Source organism: Anolis carolinensis, chromosome 1, assembly GCF_035594765.1.
Source record: "Anolis carolinensis isolate JA03-04 chromosome 1, rAnoCar3.1.pri, whole genome shotgun sequence".
NCBI lineage: Eukaryota > Metazoa > Chordata > Lepidosauria > Squamata > Dactyloidae > Anolis > Anolis carolinensis.
In genome coordinates, this window is record NC_085841.1 from 325,397,750 (window position 1) to 325,422,185 (window position 24,436).

The 24,436-nt window shown below is 38.2% G+C and overlaps 1 protein-coding gene across 19 annotated transcripts in view; it reads left to right on the forward strand.

Annotated features, from left to right (window-relative positions):
* The window catches only part of npas3 (neuronal PAS domain protein 3), an 835,855-nt gene that overhangs the window by 804,145 nt on the left and 7,274 nt on the right, over nt 1-24,436 (forward strand). For all 19 annotated transcript variants that reach the window (XM_062967540.1, XM_062967559.1, XM_062967568.1 and 16 more), the window contains 3 exons: nt 1,286-1,479; nt 6,790-6,896; nt 23,709-23,856. In XM_062967540.1, the coding sequence (XP_062823610.1) occupies nt 1,286-1,479; nt 6,790-6,896; nt 23,709-23,856 (449 nt within the window). The remainder of the gene's footprint in view (nt 1-1,285; nt 1,480-6,789; nt 6,897-23,708; nt 23,857-24,436) is intronic.

The following is a 24,436-nucleotide window of genomic DNA, read 5'->3' on the forward strand; positions in this document are numbered from 1 at the left end:
CACAAAATATTTTAATAATGTTTTTGCATGAAACAAAGTTAGTATACACTGAACCATCAGAAAACAAAGATGTCACTATATCAGCCACTATTGTAGACAGTTTTGGATTTTGAAATATTTTGGATTTCAGAATTCTGCACAAGGGATGCTCAACATGTAATAATAAACTTTATCATCAGTAAGTGCACAATAAATTTAGGCAATACATTCCCTCAGGTGTATGGATGAAAGAGTGGGAGCAGGCCCTAAAACCACAAGTAAAATGGATGAAACTCTATTTGAATCTGATAGCATGATGACATTCTTCACACATAAATGTTCTGAATTAAATATTATTTTTCTGTATTTATTTAATAGCCTATCTTTCTACCAACATGGGACCCAAGGTAGCCCAAATAGTTATTGGTGTGTGTCTTCAAGTCATTTCCAATGAAGGGATTTGCTGTTGACTGCCTTTGAGGCTGAGAGAGTGTGACTTGCTGAGATCACCCAGTGGGTTCCCATGGACAAGTGAGGATTCACACCCCAGTCTCCAGAGTAATAGTCTGATCATGAAATCATTATACATCCATGTACTATACTGTAAATCAATATAAGATATAAAATAACACCACCTTTTCCACACCCCGAAAAGGCTGGCAAAAAACTGAGCTCTCTGAGTTTATGTCTAGCCTTCCATTTCTGAGAATGGAACAGAATTGTGAATTTACAAAAACATTTGCTATATCAGCAAAGCACACTTGTTTGTCACCATAGTCATCTGTTGCCACTTCATATATCTCATATTAAAAGTACATAAATAAATTTAAGATGGCAGACATCATATCTCTGTTATAAACTACTGGAAGTTTATTTCAGTATTGACCTGGAAATTTTCAGAACTATTGTGATAGATATTTCATAATTTAATTCTCAAATATTTTACAAGTAGTGGTCCTATTCTTCCAATATCAGTTGCTAATCCCTTTCTTCATCACCATTTGTGTTCCAGTATGTTCTTTAAAAAAATAATAAAAATAAAGCACTGTTTCAGACTTTGCATTTTAGATCTGATAAATGTGAAACATTGTGGATATTATGTTTTTCTGTTTCTCTCCTTTTCCTAGCATGAGGAAATTCAGGACATGTTGACAGCCAATATTAATAAGCTTTGGAGTAATACTCGATGGCTAAATACAATTCTGGCAGAGCTGAACACTCTTTCCAATAATAATACTGTCCTTTAAAAGGATTGTGTTCACATTTGCTTCTTGCTTCTACTGAGATTTCCTTTGTTGTTTTGCAGGTGATTCATATAACAGGAAGGTTACGCCTGCGAGTGTCGCTATCCCATGGGCGGACAGTCCCCAGCCAGATCATGGGGCTTGTAGTGGTTGCTCATGCTTTGCCTCCTCCTACGATCAATGAAGTCAGAATTGACTGCCACATGTTTGTAACTCGAGTGAACATGGACCTCAATATCATTTACTGTGAAAACAGGTACAACCTTTTGCCATTTGTTTTCCTTTTCCAGTGTTTCACCATTCCTTTTGGAACAGGTCATTGGTTTCTTATAAAGATAGGGGTTCCAACACTGTGTTTTGTTTCAGCTAGACCTACAGAGCTGCACATAGGAAGGGAGAACTCGTTTGGAAATTTGTGCTACTGAGCTAGAAACTAATAGGCTGAAGGCTGCCCAAAGAGTTTAGTAGTAAAGAAAAATATGGAATTTAAATGTTGCTTTTCTGACTGCAAAACTGCTGCGGTGTCCCCTGGAGCAACAATTTCTACAATGGCAGACTGAAACCCATAATAATATAATATTGAGTGCATGAGAAAAAATATTATAGAAGCCACATTTTCCTAACCCATGTACTCACAGAAATGGTTTGAGAGAGAGACTCCTAAGGATACTTTTGGGAGGGGGGGATGGAGAAGGTTGCTGTGAATATTGATTCTAGTGGCAAAATGATATTGAAATGTGATCCAATGTACATCTTTGAAGGTATCTTTAATCCATTCTTCTTCTTCTTCATTCACGCAGTCGCTTCCGAATCCATTAAAATACATTAAATAGGCAATTCTGAGTCCCTGTATTGAGGAAAAGTCAAAATATAAATTAATATATCTTTATTGACTATTGTTGGCAGTAGTGATCATTTTGCAGTACTAAAAGAAAATTAAGCTTTTGGGTGGTTCTGAAGGGCCAATGGGAGCAAAGACCACATAGGACCTTCCATATGTAGCCTACAGACCTCACAAATCCTATCTCAGTATTCCAAGATTGCTTACAGGAGGCAACATTATACAGAACAGAATAATTTTCACCTCACAACCGATGACACATACAAAGGTACATAACACATTGCTTATTTTCTCTTATGTAACTGAAGAACTATTATACTCACAAATTTTCTCATTCTTGACAAAAGAAGATTACCCCAACACATTGACACATGCTACTAAGAAGTTTAATGACCATGAGGGTTTTTTTTTCTTTTTGAATGCTTTTTTTGGGAACAATAATGGTTTTGGTCAAAAAGGCTTGCGTTTTACACTGATTCCAGTTTGTGCAGATTTTGGAATTGTTGGTAGAAGCACGTTTTTATTTTAAAAGTCCCAAAATATGTGAAAATTCATTCACAAATGTACAAGAATTCTTGTAATCTTACCCAGGAGGGAGCAAACTCCACTGTTCCCATCCTTCCATAGTGAGAGCCAGTCATTTATTCCTGCTCTCTGTTTCCTTTTCTTTAACTGGTTTTCAATCCATAGAGAAACTTTCTTATCCTGTGCCTGCTAAGTTTCCTGAGGAGGCTTTGATGTGGGACTTTTATCAAAAGCCCTTGGGCAGTCCGATTAGACAATGTCTACCGATTCATTCCTCTCCACATGCATACTGACACTTTGAAATAACTTAGAGGATTAATAAGACAGGAGTTACCTTTGCAGAATCGACATTGATTCTTTTTCCCTTCCATATGTTTTTTATCCTTAATAACACTGGAGCATATAGAACTGTCATAGGTAATTCTGCCTCTTGTTTTTGTTGTGTGCCTTCAAGTCAGTTCCTGGCAAAATTTGATCTGGTTGCTCTTTCCTTCCTCTGAAGCTGAGATAATGTGACTTACCCAGGGTCACCCAGTAGGTTTTCATGGCCAAACAGGGATTCAAAACCTGGCCTCCCAGTATCCTAGTCCAACACTCAAACCACTATACCATGCTGACTCTTTTGTACATATGCTTTATAAAAAAAACTGTCCCTGCTCATAATCCTCATGTGTTATCTGATGATCCTCAGTAAATAGAACAGGGAGTCCAAATCAAGGTCATCTTAGTTCAATATTACTCCTTTCTCCAGATTCACAGGATCTTCCTGCATTACATTTTGAGCTAATCCCTAAATTGGTAAATAAAGCTTTCCTTAAAAACTAAATAAAACACAAAATCTTCCAACAACCTTCTAAACAACAATACATTAACAAATATTGAGATGTCATAATTATATTGTATATATAGTTATTTAATTATATTGTATATATAATTAAATACAAGAGTGGTATGTAAGCTATGAATCCTAGTTTGTATAGGGATTTTATGACTTCTGCTCACACTCTAATAAAATACAGAAGCATATATTGTGAGTGATTTGGCTTCTGTCAATAATTTTGGCTACACATCCAAATTATTATTGTTCTGTTGTGTCATCTGTACAATAAAACAAACAAACAATAATGGGTCCTGCCACAGGCATGCAATCTTAAATACAAGTACACATATAACAAAGAAATGGAGCAAGAACAAATCACAAAACTATACAATTGCAAAGTATGTCATCCAAACTGTCTTAATAATGAGTAATATTCTCCTTAGCTTATTTTACTTGTACTCTGATTGCTCCACAAGCTTATCCATGGTACACAAAGGGAGAGAATGTCAACCCCTGGCTCTCCAGATGTTGGACATAAGCTCCCATCAACCTTCACTGGGATGTTATCAAGATTTGGAGGGTCTCTTGTAAAAAAAGCATTCTGAGTTGTGGGTCTGCTTTTCATGTTAATATGTACTCCTGTTATGTGATATCCTACTTTTTAGTTGGAAACACAGATATTCAGTCTGTAGTTTTAGCTTTCTTTTAAAAAATACTGTAATCTCTGTAGAGTATGTAATATATTCACATTTATCCTATGAAATAAAATGTAGAAATATCACTGCTTTCTAAGACTTGTTGAGGAATAACCTGTTACATCGATTCCAATTAAAAGAATTCAAATGTTCCCCACTTTTGCAAATACTATATGTAGTAAAAGAGGATATACAGTTGGACATGACTTCCAGGAGGGGGAATTGTAAAATTTGGGGTACATCTACACTGTAAAATAAATGAAGTTTGACACCACTCTAATTGTTATGGCTTAATGCTACAGAATCCTACCGAATCCTGATATTTGTAGTTGGTTGAGAGAACTGCACTTTTTGGCAGAGAAGGCTGAAAATCTTATAAAACTACAACTCCTATGATTCTGTAGCATTGAGCCATACCAGTTAAAAAAGTGTCAATGCTGCATTAATTCTACAGTGCAGATGCAGTGATAGCAGCTAGACAATAGCCTGCAGCTAGTGACAAGCCAGTTGAGGAGGGATCCCCAAACTAAGGCCCGCGGGCTAGATATCCCCCCAGGTCATTAACCCAGCCCTCGCCCTAAACTTTAGACTTAGGGTTGCCCTAATTCTGAAACAATTTGAAGACATACAACAAAAACAATCCTAATTAACTTAACTACCTCATCAGCCAAAAGCAGTCCCACACTTCCCATTGACATATAGATACGTTTATGTTGGTTGAAATTATTCTTCATTTTAAATGTAATATTATTCTTTCATGTACATATATTTACAAATAAGATATGTGCAGTGTGCATAGGAATTGGTTTTTTCAAACTATTGTCTGGCTCCCCAACAGTCTGAGAGACCATAAACCAGCCCTCTGCTTAAAATGTTTGATGACTCCTGCTGTAGAAGTGACACTATTTCCATTGTCTCCTTTTAACCATTTCAAGATAAGCAATAAAGCAAATAATGGTACTTTCACTCCCAGCTACTTTTTTAAAGCTCATTTCTGTGTCCCGCACACACATTGAAAGGACAAAGAGGGAGAGAAATGCCCATTTCAGTCCTTCCAGACCCAAAGCAACTAGGCATGTGTCCAGGAGGAAGGCTGCATGTTACCTTCTCATTTTCCACATTCACCTCCAAGTCTTTTCATCCTGCAACACCTCAACTTAATCTCAGCCCAAAGATGGAGAACTTCCATCTACAGCAAACTTTCACTCTCCACTCTGGAGGAAGAGACTAAAGGTAACAGACTCTACTGTTTCCAGATGATGAGAGCAAACAGTTATAAAGAAAACTATCACTTCTGCAAGTGATTTTCTGTCAGATACTGAGAAGCTGGCAGGTAGCTCCCTAATTTGCGGTAATATTTTTATCACACCTAGTTCTTACTATCTTTCAGACTGACTGCAGGGAGTAGTTTTTTTCCAGTCGGCGCTGCACTCTAAATGTGTGAACTCTGTTTGTACTTGGATAGCTCTGGCTCTTTGCTAGTATTAACTATGCCCCATTTGGGAGCAACCCTGCAAAATATTCCCTTTAAATCCTAATAACTATTAGCTCCCTCAAAAGGATTTCCCTGCAAATGATAGGATGTTATATTAAAAACATAAAAATGAATTAAAGGGAAGGAAAAGCCTACACTGAGCAGGCCAGGCTGCTTTACTCAACATGTTTTTCAATTTGGGGGTATTTTTTTAACACTGGCGCCTCAGGACATTGACATCTGGACAATCAATAACAGAAACACACATACATAGAGATGCTGAGCATAGCACAGAGCAGGAAGAGCTACTGAAAGGATTTAAAAGTTTCTGAGCAGAATAAACCACAAAGTCCCAGTTGAAAGAGCCAGAAGTGAAAGTGGTGCTCCCAGCTGAATAAGACTAAAAAAGATAACACCCTCAGGCATCAGGATGTCTCCGCATTTAAATGATATCGCTTGAAATGTCAGTTTGGACTTTGTGCTAGGAAACAGCTGAACAGGATTGTGTGTGTGTGTGAATATACTCAATAGAAGACCAATCTGTTGAAATGAAAGGTGTCTCTAATCATTTAGCATAAACATGGCATGTTCTTATTTTATTATGTAACCTTGAATTATCTTACTTGTTTAATGAAGAGCTTTGTATTTTAAAGAATTATATTATCTTGTTGGCTGAGGTCAAGAGCAGACCTACTGAAGGCTGTCTTTGTATCGGCTTACATGTGCTGGATTCAACTGCATGCTGTCCTCCAGATGTTTTGTACTAAAATCTCTTTAATTCCTGCTCATTGGCCATACAGGATGGGTTTGATGAAAATTGTGATGCAAAACATCTGGAGGCACCAGGTTTTCTAGTTCTGTTTTTTAGAGAGAAAAAACAATAAATTAATGTAACTTTGGTTTGATTTTATGTCTTATGCTTACAGTGCTCTGTGTTAATAAATTGCAGCAGCTGTACAGGTGTGCTAGATTGATGGAAAGTCGACTTCTAAGAAACCAATCTCAAGCTTCTCTGTATAGCAGATAAGAACATGAGATTGGATCATACCAACATCTGGGCCAGCACAGCAAAATAATGTTAAACTAGTATCACAAGAATAGCTTTACAGAGAGATGTTGAAGTAAAATAGCATAGAATCAGAATAAAAGATGTTTGCTGTTCCTCCATTTTTCCCTGTCCTCAATTTATAGGCTCTATTTTTCCTTTATAGGATTAGTGATTACATGGATCTGACCCCTGTAGATATCGTAGGGAAGAGATGTTACCACTTCATTCATGCTGAAGATGTGGAAGGGATCAGGCACAGTCATTTAGACCGTAAGTATTCTAGCCTTGTACAAAATGTTTTTGATTTTTAACTAGTTTCGAAATGTTATTTACTTGCCAGTACTATGGACCTTTGTATTACACATTCTTTTCTTGGATTACTTTGGGAGTGTTTCAGCTCTAACAGACACACTTTCCTCTGTGATGCAAGATATGTGCTCATGGCATAGGTGGGCTTTGTAGCAGACACTCAAAATACCCTAAAGACAAGATAGCCTTTGCCGGAAGAAAAATCTCTTTTGTTTTTAATCATTGAGCACAAACATAGCAATTATTTCATTAATGAATGACCTAGTTGTTTTAATGAAGAATGGGTATAAACCAGCCATGGGCAAGCTTTGGCTCTCCAGGTGTTTTGGACTAACTCCCACAATTCCTAATTGTGGGAGCTGAAGTCCAAAACACCTGGAGGGCCAACGCTTGCCCATGGCTGGCCTAAACCCACTAGAGCTAGGATTGATGAGGTGGCATTTAATACAATTCATATCTGCTTTAAGAAGCAATTCAGGAAGAAAACTATAGGAATTGCTATCTTTGGGTAATTTAAATGCCCCGCTTATTCAATGCATCATCTTTTAACAAACATCAGCCAATGTTTTGGGGAAAGCCATGCATTACAAAGGCTCTTTTGCTCCTGGTTTGTTACTGTTACAAGACAGGGGAAAGAAAGTGTGCAAATGGACTCCTGTGTAATGAATGGTGGCTCTTGTTTATTAAGAGACATATTTTATATCCTATTTCCTTGAATGTTTTAAAAGAACACTTTTGCACATGGACAGCTTAGTGAATCTGACATAGTGAATCTAGTCTTGACCTCCATTGTAACCACTATTTTGGAGCCTTGGTATTAATCTTTCACTTGTGTTCAGTTTTCAGTGTTTGAAAAATAGAACAAGCATAGTTAGAAAATTCAATTTCACTAGTATAATTCTTCTATACAATTGGTAGACTTTTCTGTCCAATCCTTTAAGATTTGCCTGCTTTCTTGATGCTTAATTCCTTAATAATAGGCGGTATATAGCTTTACAGATGTTACATAATTTGTGACTTTGTATGTAGTTTGTGGACAAGATCGTGTGCTTGAAGTATTTCATCTAATTCATGTTTTGTGTTTGTGTCATAATGTACAAGTCAGAATGATGTTCGATTAATAGTAGTAGCCTCAAAATGCATTATTGAGTACAGGAAAGGGACAAAACCTTCTCCTTGAGGCAGATTTCCAACACAGCAAGAGTCCATTGGTACTGACATTTTAGTAATATTCACATTTGTTTAAATACTTTGTCTTAAAAGTAGGTAATTACTAAGAAATCCTTTAATTGGTTGATATCCCTAATTCTTGATTATCATACCTAATAGCTAATTGTCATAGTTAATACCTTTGCTCCATAAATTCATCTAATCTTTTTTTAAAGCCATTTAATACTACCACCCATCATAATATCCTCTGACAATAAATTCTGAAATCTATGTTACTTTTTGTCAGTATATTTGACTTTAACTTTGTTTTTTTTATGTGGATTTCTACATTTTGGAGTATAGAATGCATTTCATGGTATTATCAATTTACTTCTCACATTTGTCTGTGATTTTTTTTCTCAGTCTAAGCTAAAAAGACTCATCTTCTTAATTCCTAAAGTGTATTAAAGTGTATTTTTCTCTTTTGTACCTTTTTAAGCTCACTGAGGTCTTACTCAAAAAGCATATGGTATAATACATATGGGTTCTCTATACAATTCTCAATCAGTTCTATATAATAATAATATTACTATGATGTGTTGTTTATTCTCATTCCTTTTCAGGAATGGTTGTTAATGTTGATTTCTCCTTTCTAATTCCATAATATAAGCTTGTGTTCTCAGAATTTTCTGACTTTCTTTTGAGATGTCTTCCCCAGCTATTGCAATTATCCTATTTTGCTTTTTATCTGTTTACTTTTACATTTATTATGTTTCATTTTGAATTGCATGTATTTGGGGTAGTTGCACTGACAGAACTGCTGGGAGAATTCATGAATTCAAGATGTTTGTGAAGGCCCAGAAAAGTCTCCTCAAAGAGCACAAGGATACTTATTTTCTACCAGAACCTTTACAGGAAGAAAACCACAGACAGCAGATATGGCATCAGTTTTATATTGCTTAGGCATAGTACAGAAGATGGATAGCCACAATAATTAAGTCACAGATTGAGCAGCCCTCACCCAGATATCCACAATGCTCTAAAATCAAAAATAGTCCACATGTGTGGCTGAGATAGTGACATCTTTGCTTTCTGATGGTTCAGTGTGCACAACATTGCTTCGTGCACAACATTATTAAAACAGTGTACAAAACTATCTACAGGTTATGTACATAAGTTATATGTGAACCATAAGTGAATTGTGAGACAACCCCAGTTAATATTCCAATTGCAGCTGCTCTTTGGACCAACTGAGGCTTTATGAATACTCTTCTGTAAAGCATATTATAATAATCCAAACAAGATATAACTAAGCTGTGCATCATCATGGCCAAATCTACTGTCTACAGAAATGGTTTACAAGCATTCACTGCATAAATACTCCTGCCCACTATCGAAACCTGAGCTTCCAGGCTTAGGGATGAATCCAGGAGTACCTCCAAGCTCCAAACTCAGTTCTTCTGGGGAATGTAACCCCATTCAGCACAGGCTGACTCCCTGTTCTCAATCTATCATCTGACTATCCAGGAGCACATTTGTCTTGCCTGGATTAAGTTTCAATTTGTTCACGCTGTTGCTTTAAATCTTTCCCTAGGCAGTATGCATGCACTGTGCATATTCTGCAACATAGGCCTGTTGGATAAGTTTATTTACAGAGGTGGTTGGCATTTTTTTTGTGGTTTGAGTTTGCTGAAGTGGAATTCCTCTTGCCTTGCCATTTCACATGGAAGTCCATGTGCTGCACATTGCTTATGATTGCATATTGTTTGTGCTACAAATATAGGTACATATTTAACTGCACAATAGTAAGGCTCACTAACCACTACATACAATTACAGCCAGTCTCCGTGATGGAGGCTATTGGGCATAGTGTTCTGGGACATGGGGTCTTTTACCAAGACCTGTTTAAAACTTCCCCAGCAGATCTCAAAATACATATAGGTTCATATGGGAGCAGAGGCGGTTCAACCACCAGGCCAACTAGGCAGTTGCCTGTGACACCATCTTGTTGGGGGCACCATCGATGCAACTCCTGTCACCTGAAACCTGCCTCCGCCACCGCACCTCCCTCCGCAAGGAAGGAGCCGAGGTCGCTGTTTTGGAGAGCAGAGAAGCAGTGCTTCTTTGCTCCCCAAAGCCCCGAACGCCTTCCTGGTGAGAACGAATGTCTGGATTTCTCCTGTTTTCATAGTATTGTTCTTTATTTATGGTCCTGATTTTTTAGTTTTTTTTAATACCAGGGGCTATCTGGGTTATCTAAGTCCACACTGCCCTATATCCCTGTTCAATGTTTGGTGCTAAATTCGCAAATATAGTAATTCCTACATAACATTACCATGTATTGAACTGCTTTTTCTGTTCATTTGTTGTAAAACATTATGTTTTGGTGCTTAATTTGTAAAATCTTAATGTAATTTGATGTTTAATAGGCTTTTCCTTAATCCCTCCTTATTATCTACATTTTTGCTTATCCGATGCTTTTATTTTTCAGTGATTGGTTTTGGGGGTGGCAAAATTCTGTTCCCCTTCACTTGAAAAATGCCTAGGGCCAGCTCTGTATGGGAGAATACTGTCCTTCAAATAACCTAAAACAGTGTTTCTCAAACTGTGCTCCTCCAGATGTTTTGGACTTCAGCTCCCACCATTCCTAACAACTAGAAATCAGGTTGGGATTTCTGAGAGCTAAATTCCAAAACACCTGGAGGAGCACAGTTTGACTGACCTAGACCTATCTGAAACTTCCCAACAGGATTTCAAAACACAGACAGATTCATATGGAGAACTACAGTCCTCCAAGTAACTTCCACCTACATCTCTAGCTAACTTCTGTAATTCCTGACCCAATGTATCAGTTGCCTGGAGGATTAGGGAAGTTATGTTCCAATACAGGTGGAGGGCCCTGGGTTGGAAATTGCATTCAAGTACTAAAAATTATCCCGGCACCACATTTTGCTAGGCCTTTGCACTCCATTATCAGCTCTGTTTTGGACAGACATGGGGGAATGCTGTGCCCTTCCATTAGTATGGCAGCAATTCTGCAATAAAGGTTATTACTGCAGAGCTGCATTTGAATACTGGGTCTTTTTTACTACTTCCATATTAATCTCATGTCAAACAAATCTCCTTTTAGTCTGCTTTTTTCAAATATCATTCATGGCTGTAATGATAAGAGGAACAAAGATGATTAATATACTTTGTAACATTTTAATATATGAAAAAGCCTCTTTAAAAATCTATGTTCCGGTACAACCATACAATCCTGTTCTGATTTAGCAAGCCCATGTCCTGCTAAAAATATACAAATAGTTGTCACAAAATGTAGAAACATTTATCTTCTCATTTTTTAAAAAAAGAAACATAATGACATTCACTGAATAGTAACATCAAGTACTTTTTGGCTAGAAACCCAGACAGGATGTAGAGGAGTCAAGACCTTTAGAGGACATTGTGAATGTTCTTTGGTCACAAACAAAAGACAATATAACATGAACTACAAAATGGATATATATTGCTTGTGGGAATACTATCACTCGCATTGTGTAGCTACAGATATAATATGTGGGGGGTTTTCCATTTTGGAATCTTAATTGAAGTCTAAATTCATAAACCTGACACTGACTAAAAGACAGTTGTCACCCTCAGCTATTGCTTGGAAAACATCATCTTATTTCTTCAGGACTTGATTTACTGTTATAAGAAACACAATTCTTTAGGAACACCAAGCAAGGGCACTTCATTTCCCATAAAGCAAAGGTCTCTGATGACTGCGTTTGGTAGCATTTTCTCTGATACACTTCTGTTTGGATTCTAGCAGTTGAAATAATCTAAACCTTAAAAAAAAAAAAAAGCTGCTTCACAATCACTTTATTCACTGCTTCCCATTTTCCAAGTGTTCTTGCTTTTACAATATTTTCCTGTGAATCAGTTACACATACATGGCTGCTTTTTTTGTGCTGCTTCGCTTAGAATTTTCTGTTGACGCACTTAATATTACTTAGTGGTTCACTCTCCAACTACAAATGAACTAAGCCTTTTAACTTGTACATATCAATTATATATTTTTTTATTCTTTTAATAACCTTAAGCCCATAAAAATGAGATAGAATGATTCGATAATTCTTGACAGTAAAAACACACTTCACAAGTTTTGCTATCATGCTGTGGAATAACTTCACAATGTCAAGTAGCACACAATTAGTAAAACTGTAGGGGGAAAAAAGGAAGTGTTTTGATCCTGAGGAATTTTGATCCTAATCAGATCGAAATTTCAATGCTCTTGTAGTGCTTAATATCTTCAATCATAAAAGAAATCAAACTGATTCCAATGTCAGGCTTTTGCATTCTGTGGCTGCTGTGAAATGCTAAAATATACAAATGAATGTCACTGTTCTACAAGTTTATGATAATCACCAAAGCAAGAGAGGTTGATTTTAAATTAGTGTGATAGTATGTCTCATATTAAGATGATTTTTGAGCAAGTGAACTTAGAAGCCAGCTCAGAAATAGAGTACTTCTTGCAGCATAAGGATTAAGGCCGGGCTGTGGCGCAGGCTGGTTAGCAGCCAGCTGCAACAAATCACTCTGACCAAGAGGTCATGAATTCGAGACCAGCCCATGCCTGAATCTTGTCTCTGTCTCTGTTCTATGTTGTGACATTGAATGTTTGCCTTTATGTGTGCAATGTGATCCGCCCTGAGTCCCCTTCGGGGTGAGAAGGGCAGAATATAAATGCTGTAAATAAATAAATAAATAAACAAGGACAGCTAACTACTATGAGATATCAACCTGCATATACAGACAGTGGCTTTTTGGTACAAAATGCCACATGGTAGAAAAATAGAATGGAAACCATGGTAGACACCCCCCCCCCCCAAAATAAAAAAAGAATACTGCTGCCTCAAGCAAACCCAGGGTACTGCATGGAGAAGAAGGGAAGAGAAACACCAGTTGGGAGGATGGCACTTTATGCTCACTGGGTGCAACTCACAATTTATAGGATTTAAAGGACCTTAAAAGGAGGATTTTCATTAAAATATATTGTAATGTACTCTATGGGCTCATCCTCACCTCCACTAAATCCCAAGTCAGTCTGGAGTAGTAATCTTGAGTACCCTAACTGGAGCCCCCAGATGGCGTAGTGGACTAAGTGACTTGAAGGTTGGGTTGCTGACCTGAAAGCTGCCAGGTTCGAATCCCACCCGGGGAGAGAGTGGATGAGCTCCCTCTATCAGCTCCAGCTCCATGCGGGGACGTGAGAGAAGCCTCCCACAAGGATGGTAAAAACATCAAAACATCCGGGCATCCCCTGGGCAATGTCCTTGCAGACGGCCAATTCTCTCACTCCAGAAGCAACTCCGGTTGCTCCTGACACGAAAAAATAAATAAATCTTGAGTACCAGAGAAAGCTATATTTTCCATGTCCATCCTGCAATAACAGTCAAGACTGTCTAGTGGGGCTGAAACCACGTCACCCCTTCTGGACTATCATCTTATCTGTGTTGTTCCCATTACTGCTGCACTGCTGGATGGCCACTGAGTTCCAGGAGAGCTTCTGGCCATTTCTGGATGCCTGCAAGAGGCAATGCAAATGGTAGCAGATCCCCCTTCCTTCTCCTTGGTAGTGCAGGCACTTCACAGTCATCCCAAAGTACAGGGCTGCTCCAGAGTTTCAGCAAAACTCCAAAGCATTCTCTGACTATGCTTAATGCAGAGAAACTGGGTTAACACGGTTTGCCCCATATTAAGGACCAGACAGGCTTTTGCTGAGGAGACATTGTCTAGACCAGTGGTTCTCAACCTGGGATCCCCAGATGTTTTTGGCCTACAACTCCCAGAAATCCTAGTCAGTTTACCAACTGTTGGGATTTCAGGGAGTTAAAGGCCAAAAACATCTGGGGACCTCAGGTTGAGAACCACTGGCCTAGTCATCTGGATTCAACTTCTGGTTGCCTTTGGGTTAAAGGGCTAGTGTACAAAAAATGTGAGTTTACAGTTTTGCACCAAAGTATTATTATTCTGACCAAATATTCACAACCATGTAAAATATATGAATTATATTCAGCTTAAATCTTACAGAGATAGTGATATATATATATATATATATATATATATATATATATATATATACACACACACACACACACACACACACACACACACACACACATACATACATATATAAATCACTATGTATGTAACTCAGTTCAGTATCAAACTCTTTCAATGTACAAATTAGCAAAAATACAACAAAAACATATTTCAGATACTTCAAAAAATAGCATCTTATTTTACTATGCTTCTCTCCTGAAGAGAATTCTGAATTCAGAAATGTAATTTAAGCATTGGAACTGGACCAGAACCAATAGTCCAACAAAATCCCACTTCTGATTATGCACAGCTTTGTTTCAAGCATGTAATTTGGGTGACTATGTCTTTTTGCACTATTGTTATTGAACAATTGAAGTCAAAAGTGTTTACTTATCTATTGTTAATCACACAAAGATCTGGATACAAAAAGTCTCATACTCACTCCTTAAAATTCTAAGATAGAGCTGTTTGAAATCTTAATGAGTTGGTACCAATAAGTTCAGATAAAGCTGAGCTAAATAGATTTATGGTTTGGTTCAGTATGAAACAGACTCCTTATCCAGAGATCTAACAGTTGACCAAGTTCTATCTGTTTACATAATAGTAGCTTAAGTCGAGCCATTTAGTTCTGGGACATAATCATAGTTTTCAATGGCCCTGTAGCCATTGAACTTTGCATCCAATTCATTGTATTTAAAGCATGTGAACCTTTCAAATTTGCTTTATATATATGAATACATCTTATATTCTTACTGAGACCTGCAATATTTTTATTCCTTGCTAAAACATCAGTCTGACGCCATCCAACATTTTTGATTGTAGAAATGACCTGTTCATATAGATTCCTGGCATCAAATTCATTAAGGATGCCCTTAGATGTTAGCTACATTGATTTCACTGTAATGCAATCCAAGGAATTACCTTTAAGGATAATTACCTGAGAGTTAGATGCCCTTATTAACAAGTCTGCTTATTTTATGCTGAATTGTAAAATGTGTGTAGTCAAAGCTTGGTGCACAAAAACATATTGCCTCTTATACCTCATATGTTCAAGCTTCTCAAATGTTGTGGACCCTCATTATGATTTTATTTTATGATGTGGGAGAATATATTCTTAAATATGTTAACTATATTTTGACGATGGTAACAGAGTTGCTAGTATAGTTGTCCATGTCCGACAGGCTGAGAAGCCAGACTAAATGTGCCAAACAGCTGTTGAGCAACAGCATTAGTTGGGTGACAATGGCAGAGGATATCTCAGAGACAATGACAGTGACACTGTACTTAACACTTGTTAATATCGTGCAGTAGAAGGTAATGGAGAAACCACTCCTAAAGCCTTTTACCTTGAAAATCCTGGGCTAAGACAGTCCAATTATTAATTATTAGGTGGGAAAAAGAGAAGAAGGGTTGACAGAAATATAAATTGAAATGAGAGTTAAAAATCAGAATACTGCAAATTGCTAAGACATTTCCCCCCTCAAAATTAGGAATTGCCACTTAGAGAAGCATATCAACCCCAACCAAGCAGTGGTCCCTAGAGAACTATGAAAAGTAGCAATAGTCCCAAAAATGCAGGGAGATTTCCTCTTTTGAACTGGATCACCTGCTAGTGAGGCCAGACAAGATCACCCTTTGTGCATAGGAATAAAGCACCTGGGACTATAACCTTTATGCAAATCTGAAATACTTTATACAACTTTATTGGTCTAACGCAGGTATCACTGCATTGTGGATTTTGGATTTTGCTACATAGCGAATGTGTCTAATCCTGAATTTTTCCTGGATTTGAAGTGGAGAATCCAGACACATGTGGAGAAATAGCATCAGAGTGTCAGAAGTTATTAATATGGAAGAGCACACAAGCCCTTGCAAAGGCTGCAGGGGTTTACTTTTGTCTGTGCCTACAGGGAAGAGCAAAATGCAACCTCTTCCTTATTTCTCTCACCACATTCACTCCTGAAAATTTTGCACTTTGAATGTTTCTGCAGTTGAAGTAAGCTGAGAACAAAGGGAAAAGTAGGAGGAGAAGACAAAAACTGGGATATTTGAATAGAAGTGTGAAAAGTGAGAAAATAGAGGATTAATGTGAACTTTCCCTGCCAAATTGAGATAAATGGAGGGTATGGGCTGAGAGGACAGAAGCTGTATGTTTTCCCCATTCCTTCTTTTTCTTTCTGTTCTTGGAAGGGAGAACTGATCCTTAATGTTAATTAACAGATTCGTGATGAGAGAAGATGATACCTAGTACCTAGTTCCCCTTGCTTTTCTGTTCATAATTCAGTTTAAGTATCATTCATGGCATGAGTTTGCTAAATATTGTGGTTGTTTTTACTACACAAAACTAATGTGCAGATGTCTACTATTTAAATCATCTTGCTCAAAAATTGCAAAATCTGTAGAAAAGATCAACATCAAAGACTCACTTGGTTCTGGGAGCGGCTATGAAAGAAATTCTCTGTTTCAAGCAAATAAGGCCCTCTTAATGTACTCTGTCTATCTCTGATGCTATTTTCCCCACGGGTTTTGAAAATGACCTTCCTGTGAGCATCAAGGACTATAACTTTTCAGATAAAGAAACCTGTTCGTGTTTTAAGTCAGTGCCAGGTTTATTCCCCTATAGTCCACAGTTTTCAAAAGCAGAAGAAAAAGTAATCCAGAATTTTTCTTTTAAAAAAAAAACTCGCACTACTCTGTTTCCAGAATGAAGTTACCCTGTCAGCTTGCCTTGGGCCTTAGGTGGAGAAGAGGAGATTAAAGAGTCAGTATTCCTTTTCATGTTTCGCCTGCCAGTTTTGTGAATGTAAAAAGAGAACTGGTATTTACAGCTAAGTGTCCAACTGTGGCACTAAGTGCAGAGCTGCTTTTTCTCCTTCCAATAAATTAACAATATTTTCATAGCAAAACAAATTGAATATCAACATACCATACTCATTGATAAGGTTATTTCTGCAGAAGCTGTAAATAGCACAGATGCAACCTTCACATTTTCCATACTAGAATGAGGCTCTTTATGAAGCTGCAGGAATGTGAAGCTTTAACTGTAAGCTGATCTCATCATTTCCTCTTTATACTTACCTGAATATACAATATACTGTAGCTTTTACATACATTTGTGTGCTAGTGAAATGTTCTATTGTAAGCTGCTTCACTTTGAAAGGCTGTTCGCAATATAAGGTTTCTTCAGCTCCTCATCAAACTGGATCAAGCTACTTCTTTGTTATAAAACACAACTCACTGTTTACAACCTTTGGTCTTTGATTTCTTCTTACAAGAAGAAACTGTGTCCTTTTCGAATATAACTGTAGAAACAAACCTATACTGATTTGATTTGTTTTACACACAGAACTAAGGTAAAGGTAAAGGTTTTCCTCTGACATTAAATATAGTCGTGTCCAACTCTGGGGGTTGGTGCTGGCATTGTCTGTAGACGCCTCCAAGGTCATTTGGCTGGCATGAATGCATGGAGTGCCATTAATTTCCCGCTGGAGCAGTACCTATTTATCTACTCACATTTGCATGTTTTCAAACTGCTAGGTTGGTAGAAGCTGGGGCTAACAGCAGGAGCTCCCTAGATTCAAACCACAGACCTTTTGGGCATCAAGTTCAGCAGCTCAGCAGTCTAATCCACTGCGCCACCGGCGGCTCCCACAGAACTAAACATTATGAGAAAAAAGCATATGTTTCTCCGTGACCGCATCTCCGTCTACGAACCCACGCGTTCACTTCGGTCATCTGGAGAGGCCCTGCTTGTGATCCCACCTGCGTCGCAAGCGTGGTTGGTGGGGACACGAGACAGGGCCTTCTCTGTGGTGGCCCCCCGACTCTGGAACACCCTCCCCAAGGATCTCAGACAGGCCCCTACATTGGCAGTCTTCAGAAAGAACTTGAAGAACTGGCTGTTCCAATGTGCCTTCCCAGATTAATAGGAAATCTCCAATACCAAGTCCCATAAGCACTTTATTAGAACTAAGATCGTATATCGCACTCTGCACTTGCCCTAGAAGCCTTATATATCACCTGTCACATCAGCACTTTTAATCTTGTACCCATTACTCTGGCCCGGCCCAGTTTTATTGTGTTTTAGCGTATTGTTTATTGTTGTTTATACTGTTTTAATTGTTTTTAATTTGCCTTTTGTTTTGTATTGTTATATTGTGTGTTGAGGCCTTGGCCTTTGTAAGCTGCATCGAGTCCTTCGGGAGATGCTAGCGGGGTACAAATAAAGTTTAATAATAAAATAATAATAATTTTTCTCTTATTTCACTGTAAACACAATTTCCAATGAAAACTGGTGTCTCTTTGTCAGAAATGTGTTCAGGATATCACAAATATATCACTCAGATGTCGTGCAGTCTTCATGAGATTTTCTCATGAGAGGCACCCTGAGCCTTTTGTATGGTAATCACTGAGGCCAAGCAAAATAAATGAGAGCGTTTCAAAAGAATCCAATAAAACCTATTAGCCATCTTTGTTTGAAGGGACCAGGAATAGAAATTTGTTGGTGATACAAAAGTCACTCCCTGGAAAAGCTTTACTCTTGGATTTTTTCTTTTGGATTTGGCACACTTTTGATTAACAGAGGGGTATTTGGGTGTGAGTGTCATGTGAATAAACTAGAACTTTTTTACTGAATAAAGTTAAGTTCCTCCCTCCAAAGAATGTTAAGGAAGAAACCTCATTCACCATCATGTCACCATTATAGCCCTGTGAAGTAAGTGTCTAGTTAAGCTAAAAAGTGGTGTCTTGCCTGAGGCAAGCCAAGGAGAAGGTCCACCTAAAAATGCCTAAGGCATTTAGCTGCCTAGGGCAGAGGAGCAAATGGTACCACTCCTCTGCCCTCTTGACCACCCCCAAGTCAAAGTCCATAATCCCCAAGGGTGGTCAAATAATTCTGACACCATAGTCTCCCATTAGTTTCCTTTTCTCTCCCTGGCAATACAATACAATCACAATAATTTAAGTAAGTAATCTTTCATTTGTATTTTTCTCCTTCTTTCCCTTTATGTCTCCTCTTCATTTTAAATCTCAAATGATAGATTCATCTTAAAATAATAAACCATCCAGATAAAAAAAATCTCACCAAACAGTTATGATTAAAGTAAAAAAAAAAAACACACACACATATCAAAAAGAGTAAATACATGAACAGCACCAATGAACACTTATTATCCAAGTCTGGAGAGAAGTATTTTACATTTTTGAGGATGCTGGTAAATGCACAAACCTACCTAAAAGCTAGTAAAATGTTTAGTAATTTTTCATATCTCTTGCCCATTAATTACATCTGTGATGCTTAGGCTCAGCAGCAGGCTTTGGTTTGCCTATCACTTGAATGACTTTAATCTTTAAGCTTAAGGCCTTAACTGTGAAGGGTTTAGAAGTGAGACTTGATGAACATGTGAGGAAGACACAGAATATGGTGCTTGGAGCGGATGGAAAATTATCATTTTGAAAGGAATTGCCCCAGGTTGTGTTGCTAGCCCCTAACAAGATGCCTTCTGGCATAATTCAGCCCTAATATGATGTCCCGTAAATCTTTCCAGTTAGCCATAATAGTTTCTGTAGCATGACAGGCAGTCTTGTGCAGAGTTATGTTACTAGTTCTAGAAATAACTGGAAAAACAATTGGCCAGTTGAACAGTTTGAAGAACTGGCTACTTTGAAGGAAAGAAGCAGCTTTGGCATCTTCTCTTCAGTTGGATCCAATTAGCTCAGATTCAAGACTGATCATGGGGCTAATTCTGAACATCAATTATTTTGGCATTATTGTGTAAAAATTAACTTCTCCAAGCTGTGGATTTATTGCCTACCTTGGATCCTCCTGTCGTTCCCACTTTACATCACCAGATCCCTTTTCTCCCCCCCCCCCCCCCCCCACCTATGTAGTGTCTCTCTACAAGTTTCAAGGAATGTAACTTTCTAGGAGCAGTGGATAGAATCATTGTTACTGGGACAATGAACACACACTCAATTTTACTGTCCATCCTCCTGGGGCTGCCCCTGATTGTAAGAAAGATATCCAGGTGTTGGGCCCACTTTTTGGCAGTTAGCTCCCCTCCCAACCAAGATAGCTAGAGGCAATTAGCTCCTCCCCAAGAAGCCTTTGACCTACTTCCTGTGATCTACTTTCTCTGTGCAAATGCCCTTCTGTCCTGAGACCACTTGCTCGAGCAAATGACCTGAGACTATTTGCACCAAAACAATACAACCCAAATGATCAAGCCAGCAAGCTTCCACCCAATGCACACAAACAGCCTCCCCCCCCCCCAAAAAAAGACCAGAATCTTAGCTCAACAATCTCCCCAATGAACTCACCCAAATGACTATCTGGCACTGACAAGGTTGCCCCAAAAGACACAAGCCCGGCTTGTGCTGTCGCTTCCACCTCAACCAAGAGATCTAGTGGCAGTTTAGATGGCTTTAATCTTCACCCTCAGAAATGAATATACACATACACAGTTTCCACTCACAGAAGTTTCCAAAAGTGGTACCTTTGCCACAAAACAAGGGACAGAGTCCTTCCATCTCATTTTGCTCCAGCAAATTAATGAGTTACTGCACAGAGAGTGGATGTCCACTCAAAGGACAGTAGATTCAACACGACTTATGACCAGAAAACTGCAGATTCCTCTGAGTAATTCTTCTTCCCAAAACTCAATCAGAACAATTACTCAGAGGAATTTTTCTAAAATTGCTTTCTTAACATGAGCACATTCACTCTTTGACAGAAAAGCTGTACACAAGGTAGTTAGTGTTTTGCCACCATTTTTGCTTATTCATCCAGTTTAGCATTGCGTGAATCAGAATACCTCTTAAACAGGAATACAAAAAAGCAAAGAGCCTTTTGATTAGATATAAATGTATGAAATCCTGTAAGCTTTAACTTGTTTACAAAACAGTATAACCCAAATTGCAAATGTTTGCTCCTGTTACAAAATAGAACTGACTGAGCTTTCAAAATTCACTTCCTGTCAATTTGTTGGAATGTCAAAACACTTTGGCGTAAAAAAGGTTTTTTTCCCAAGTCAAAACAAAATGTATCTACAAGGATGTCAGTTTGTATACCTTTCTATATATAGTGCTATGGAAATTATGCATCAGTTCCTTCATTAATAAAAATTGATGTCCTGCTTGTGAATATATCAGGCTCTAAAATAGGTAGGACTGGAGCAAAAATGGCTGGAGAGCTGAAGACCAAAAAAGAACTTTTTAAATCTTTGCCTTTTTTGCAACTTAAAGGGGAAAATTAATATTCAGTGGCATATATATCATCAATCTCTTTAATTTATACCCCACCTTTCTCCCAGCATAGAAGTCAAGAAAACCCTTAAAGCAGATGTTTTGGTCTTCAACACCCAGAAATGCTAACAGCTGGTAAACTGGCTGGGATTTCTGAGAGTTGTGGGCCAAAACACCTGGAGACCTACAGGTTGAAGAACCACTGCCTTAAAGCTACTTCCCTTTCTTCATCAGTCTTCCCTAACTATGCATCCTCCGAGTGTTTTGAATCCCCATCACCCCTTAAGTAACAATGCCATTCTTGTTCTCATTGTGGAGATGAGAGTTGTAGTTGGCTATGTTGGTTGGAGAGCATAGAAGTTGTAGGCTAGCCCATCTAAGGAGTGCTGGATGTGACCTAGAGCAAACTGGGGGCACCGGATGTGACCATATAATCACCTTTACTGTTATTACAACAAATTGTATCTTGGGGAAAGAATGGAGTTTGCTCCCTCTCATGAGATCTAAAATATATGGTTAAACCAGTTTGATTCCACTGTTATCTATTATGCCCCTGGCCTGGGGTTATAGTCATGCAGTACATATAATACCCTGACAAAGAACTCTACTGCATCTTGCCTGGGCTACAGCACTAGAACTCTCAAGCAGCAAATTTTAAGAAAAACTTACTAAATCACAGAATTCAATTAGCTGAAACCATGGCAATTAAAAGGATAATACAATGCTCTGATTGTATACTGTGGACACATTGGTCTTGTAGGAGATGGGATGGCAAGCAAGTCATCCTTTTTTATTAATCTCCCACGGCAAAATAAGTGACAAAATCTCTGATTTGATTTTTGTCCAGATTAAGAAGCTAATCAGAATGTTGATTCATATGGTTCAGATGCTACTATGTAGTTTACATTTTCTTAATGTAGAGGTACTGCCTAATTTTAAAAGTGTAGTTTCATTTCCAAGTTTCAGTTCTGTTGCCCCTATGGCTTCTTTTCCAACTCTTTTCCCCACCTCTTCAACGCAAAAAAATCAAAATGTACTTCATGAAACTATTGTATATGAAGCACTTATTAGCCATAATTAAATGGACAATATGAATTTACTACGTCTTTAGGACTCTGGCTTGTTCTGGTTTAGAGCAAGATGATTAATGCAAATACATATTACTTGAGATAACCATTTAGCAGCTAATTTAGCCAAATTTATTACAGCAGTTAGAGGTTTTTCATTTTAGCAGACGGAGACAAGGACATGCCAAAAGTGGAAATGTGTGTGAAGGCACACTGCCCTCTAGTGTGCAAGACTTTGCAAGATTGAGAGCAAACAAAACCAAGGAAATAAGCTCAAGCTGGTGCCATAAGAATAACAAACGCATTGTCTAAATTTGTGCCAAACACACACACACACACACACACACACACAGAGCTTGCTTATCCCAGCAAATGGTTTACAGCTTTTTGTCTTTTCACAGAGGCAAAACCAGTTTTAGGTTGGCAAGGTGCCGGCTTGAGACAGATTTCAACATCTGTCTATTTAAGTATTTCCCACCTCCGAACTGATTGCTTTCACTTGTCCTCCCTTGTCGGAACCCACTTCAGACGCCGCACAGAGCTCTTGGCTTTAATGCGCTCGATTCTGCAGCTCCCTTAGGCCACAGTTTCTCCTGCAGCTCTTTGGTGGATTTATTTTGCTCCGGTATTAAGCAAAGTCTCCGCAGACATTCCCCCTACTGACCATTGGAGATTTGGTTCATCTGAGGACTGTAAATTCTGTTTGACAAGATCAAAAGAAACAGATGTGTAAGTTCAGTAGTTGATATCGCCTGCAATGAAGAGGAATGATCAAAGAACTAGGGTACAGTATCTTCCCAAACCTTTCAAATAGCCAGAATCTCAAAGAGGTTTACCCAGGAGCTATGAATAAATCACACAGAAATTTAACTTTTTAGAAAGGGGGAAAAACACACACCACAATTTAATGTTGAGTGCATTGGAAATGTCTACATAGGATCCCATGCTCTGTGAACCACAGAGATTTGTAAGGTTCTTCCTTGCGTACCTGAGCTGCCAAAAGCAGATTAAAATCACACTGGAAATGATAGTAACCTCTGCTTCTCTAGCACGGCTGTATGAAATGAAATGGGTTTATTTGTAATTGTAATGATGTATTCCATTACATGTAATAAGAAAAAGGCCTTCCATATCTTTGTACATGTGGCGTGCTCTCTGGGTGTGGATGAATCCCCTTTGTACACAGTGCTAATTGCATGCCTTACTCCTTTTGTTTCCCTCAATCCAGTGCTGAACAAGGGTCAGTGTGTAACAAAATACTACCGCTGGATGCAGAAGAATGGAGGTTATATTTGGATACAGTCTAGTGCCACTATTGCTATTAATGCCAAGAATGCAAATGAGAAGAACATCATCTGGGTCAATTACCTTCTGAGGTATATCTTTTTGTCAGTTCCGTTATTTGCATTTGTGTTGTGACTGCAAGAGTCATATTGAACGGGTGATGTACAAGAAAGAATGCAAGGGATTTAATGTCATCCTGCTCAGAATCATTGTCTACTAATGGATAATAGGAAGCTCTCCATAGACTCGCCATTTCCTGAGCACCTCTCAAATTCAGGTGTTACATTTACTTCAGTATGATTTTATTACAAAATTGATTTATAGCCATCTCTTACAAGCATTCTTTACTTGACTACCAAAGAATTATGGATAGAAGCCTACAGCAGTGTTCCTACTATATTTGTTACATTATCATAGAAAGGTCTTTTTTATTCTTTTGTTTAGTATTGTCATTACTGCGGAATTTCTCTCAAAATGCTGCTGTTACCTATACTCATTTTGAATTCCAACTGAGCTTTAAAAAAAACCTCCTGAGCAAGTTTCCCAATCTCACTTCTACTGTCGGTAAAATTATAATGTCTGTAGCTCACTTCTCATGGCAGAGTGTGCATCAAGGCTGCTTGACTAGCCCTAATGTCAAGGCTCATGTAGGGAAGGCAGGGAGGAAAAGCA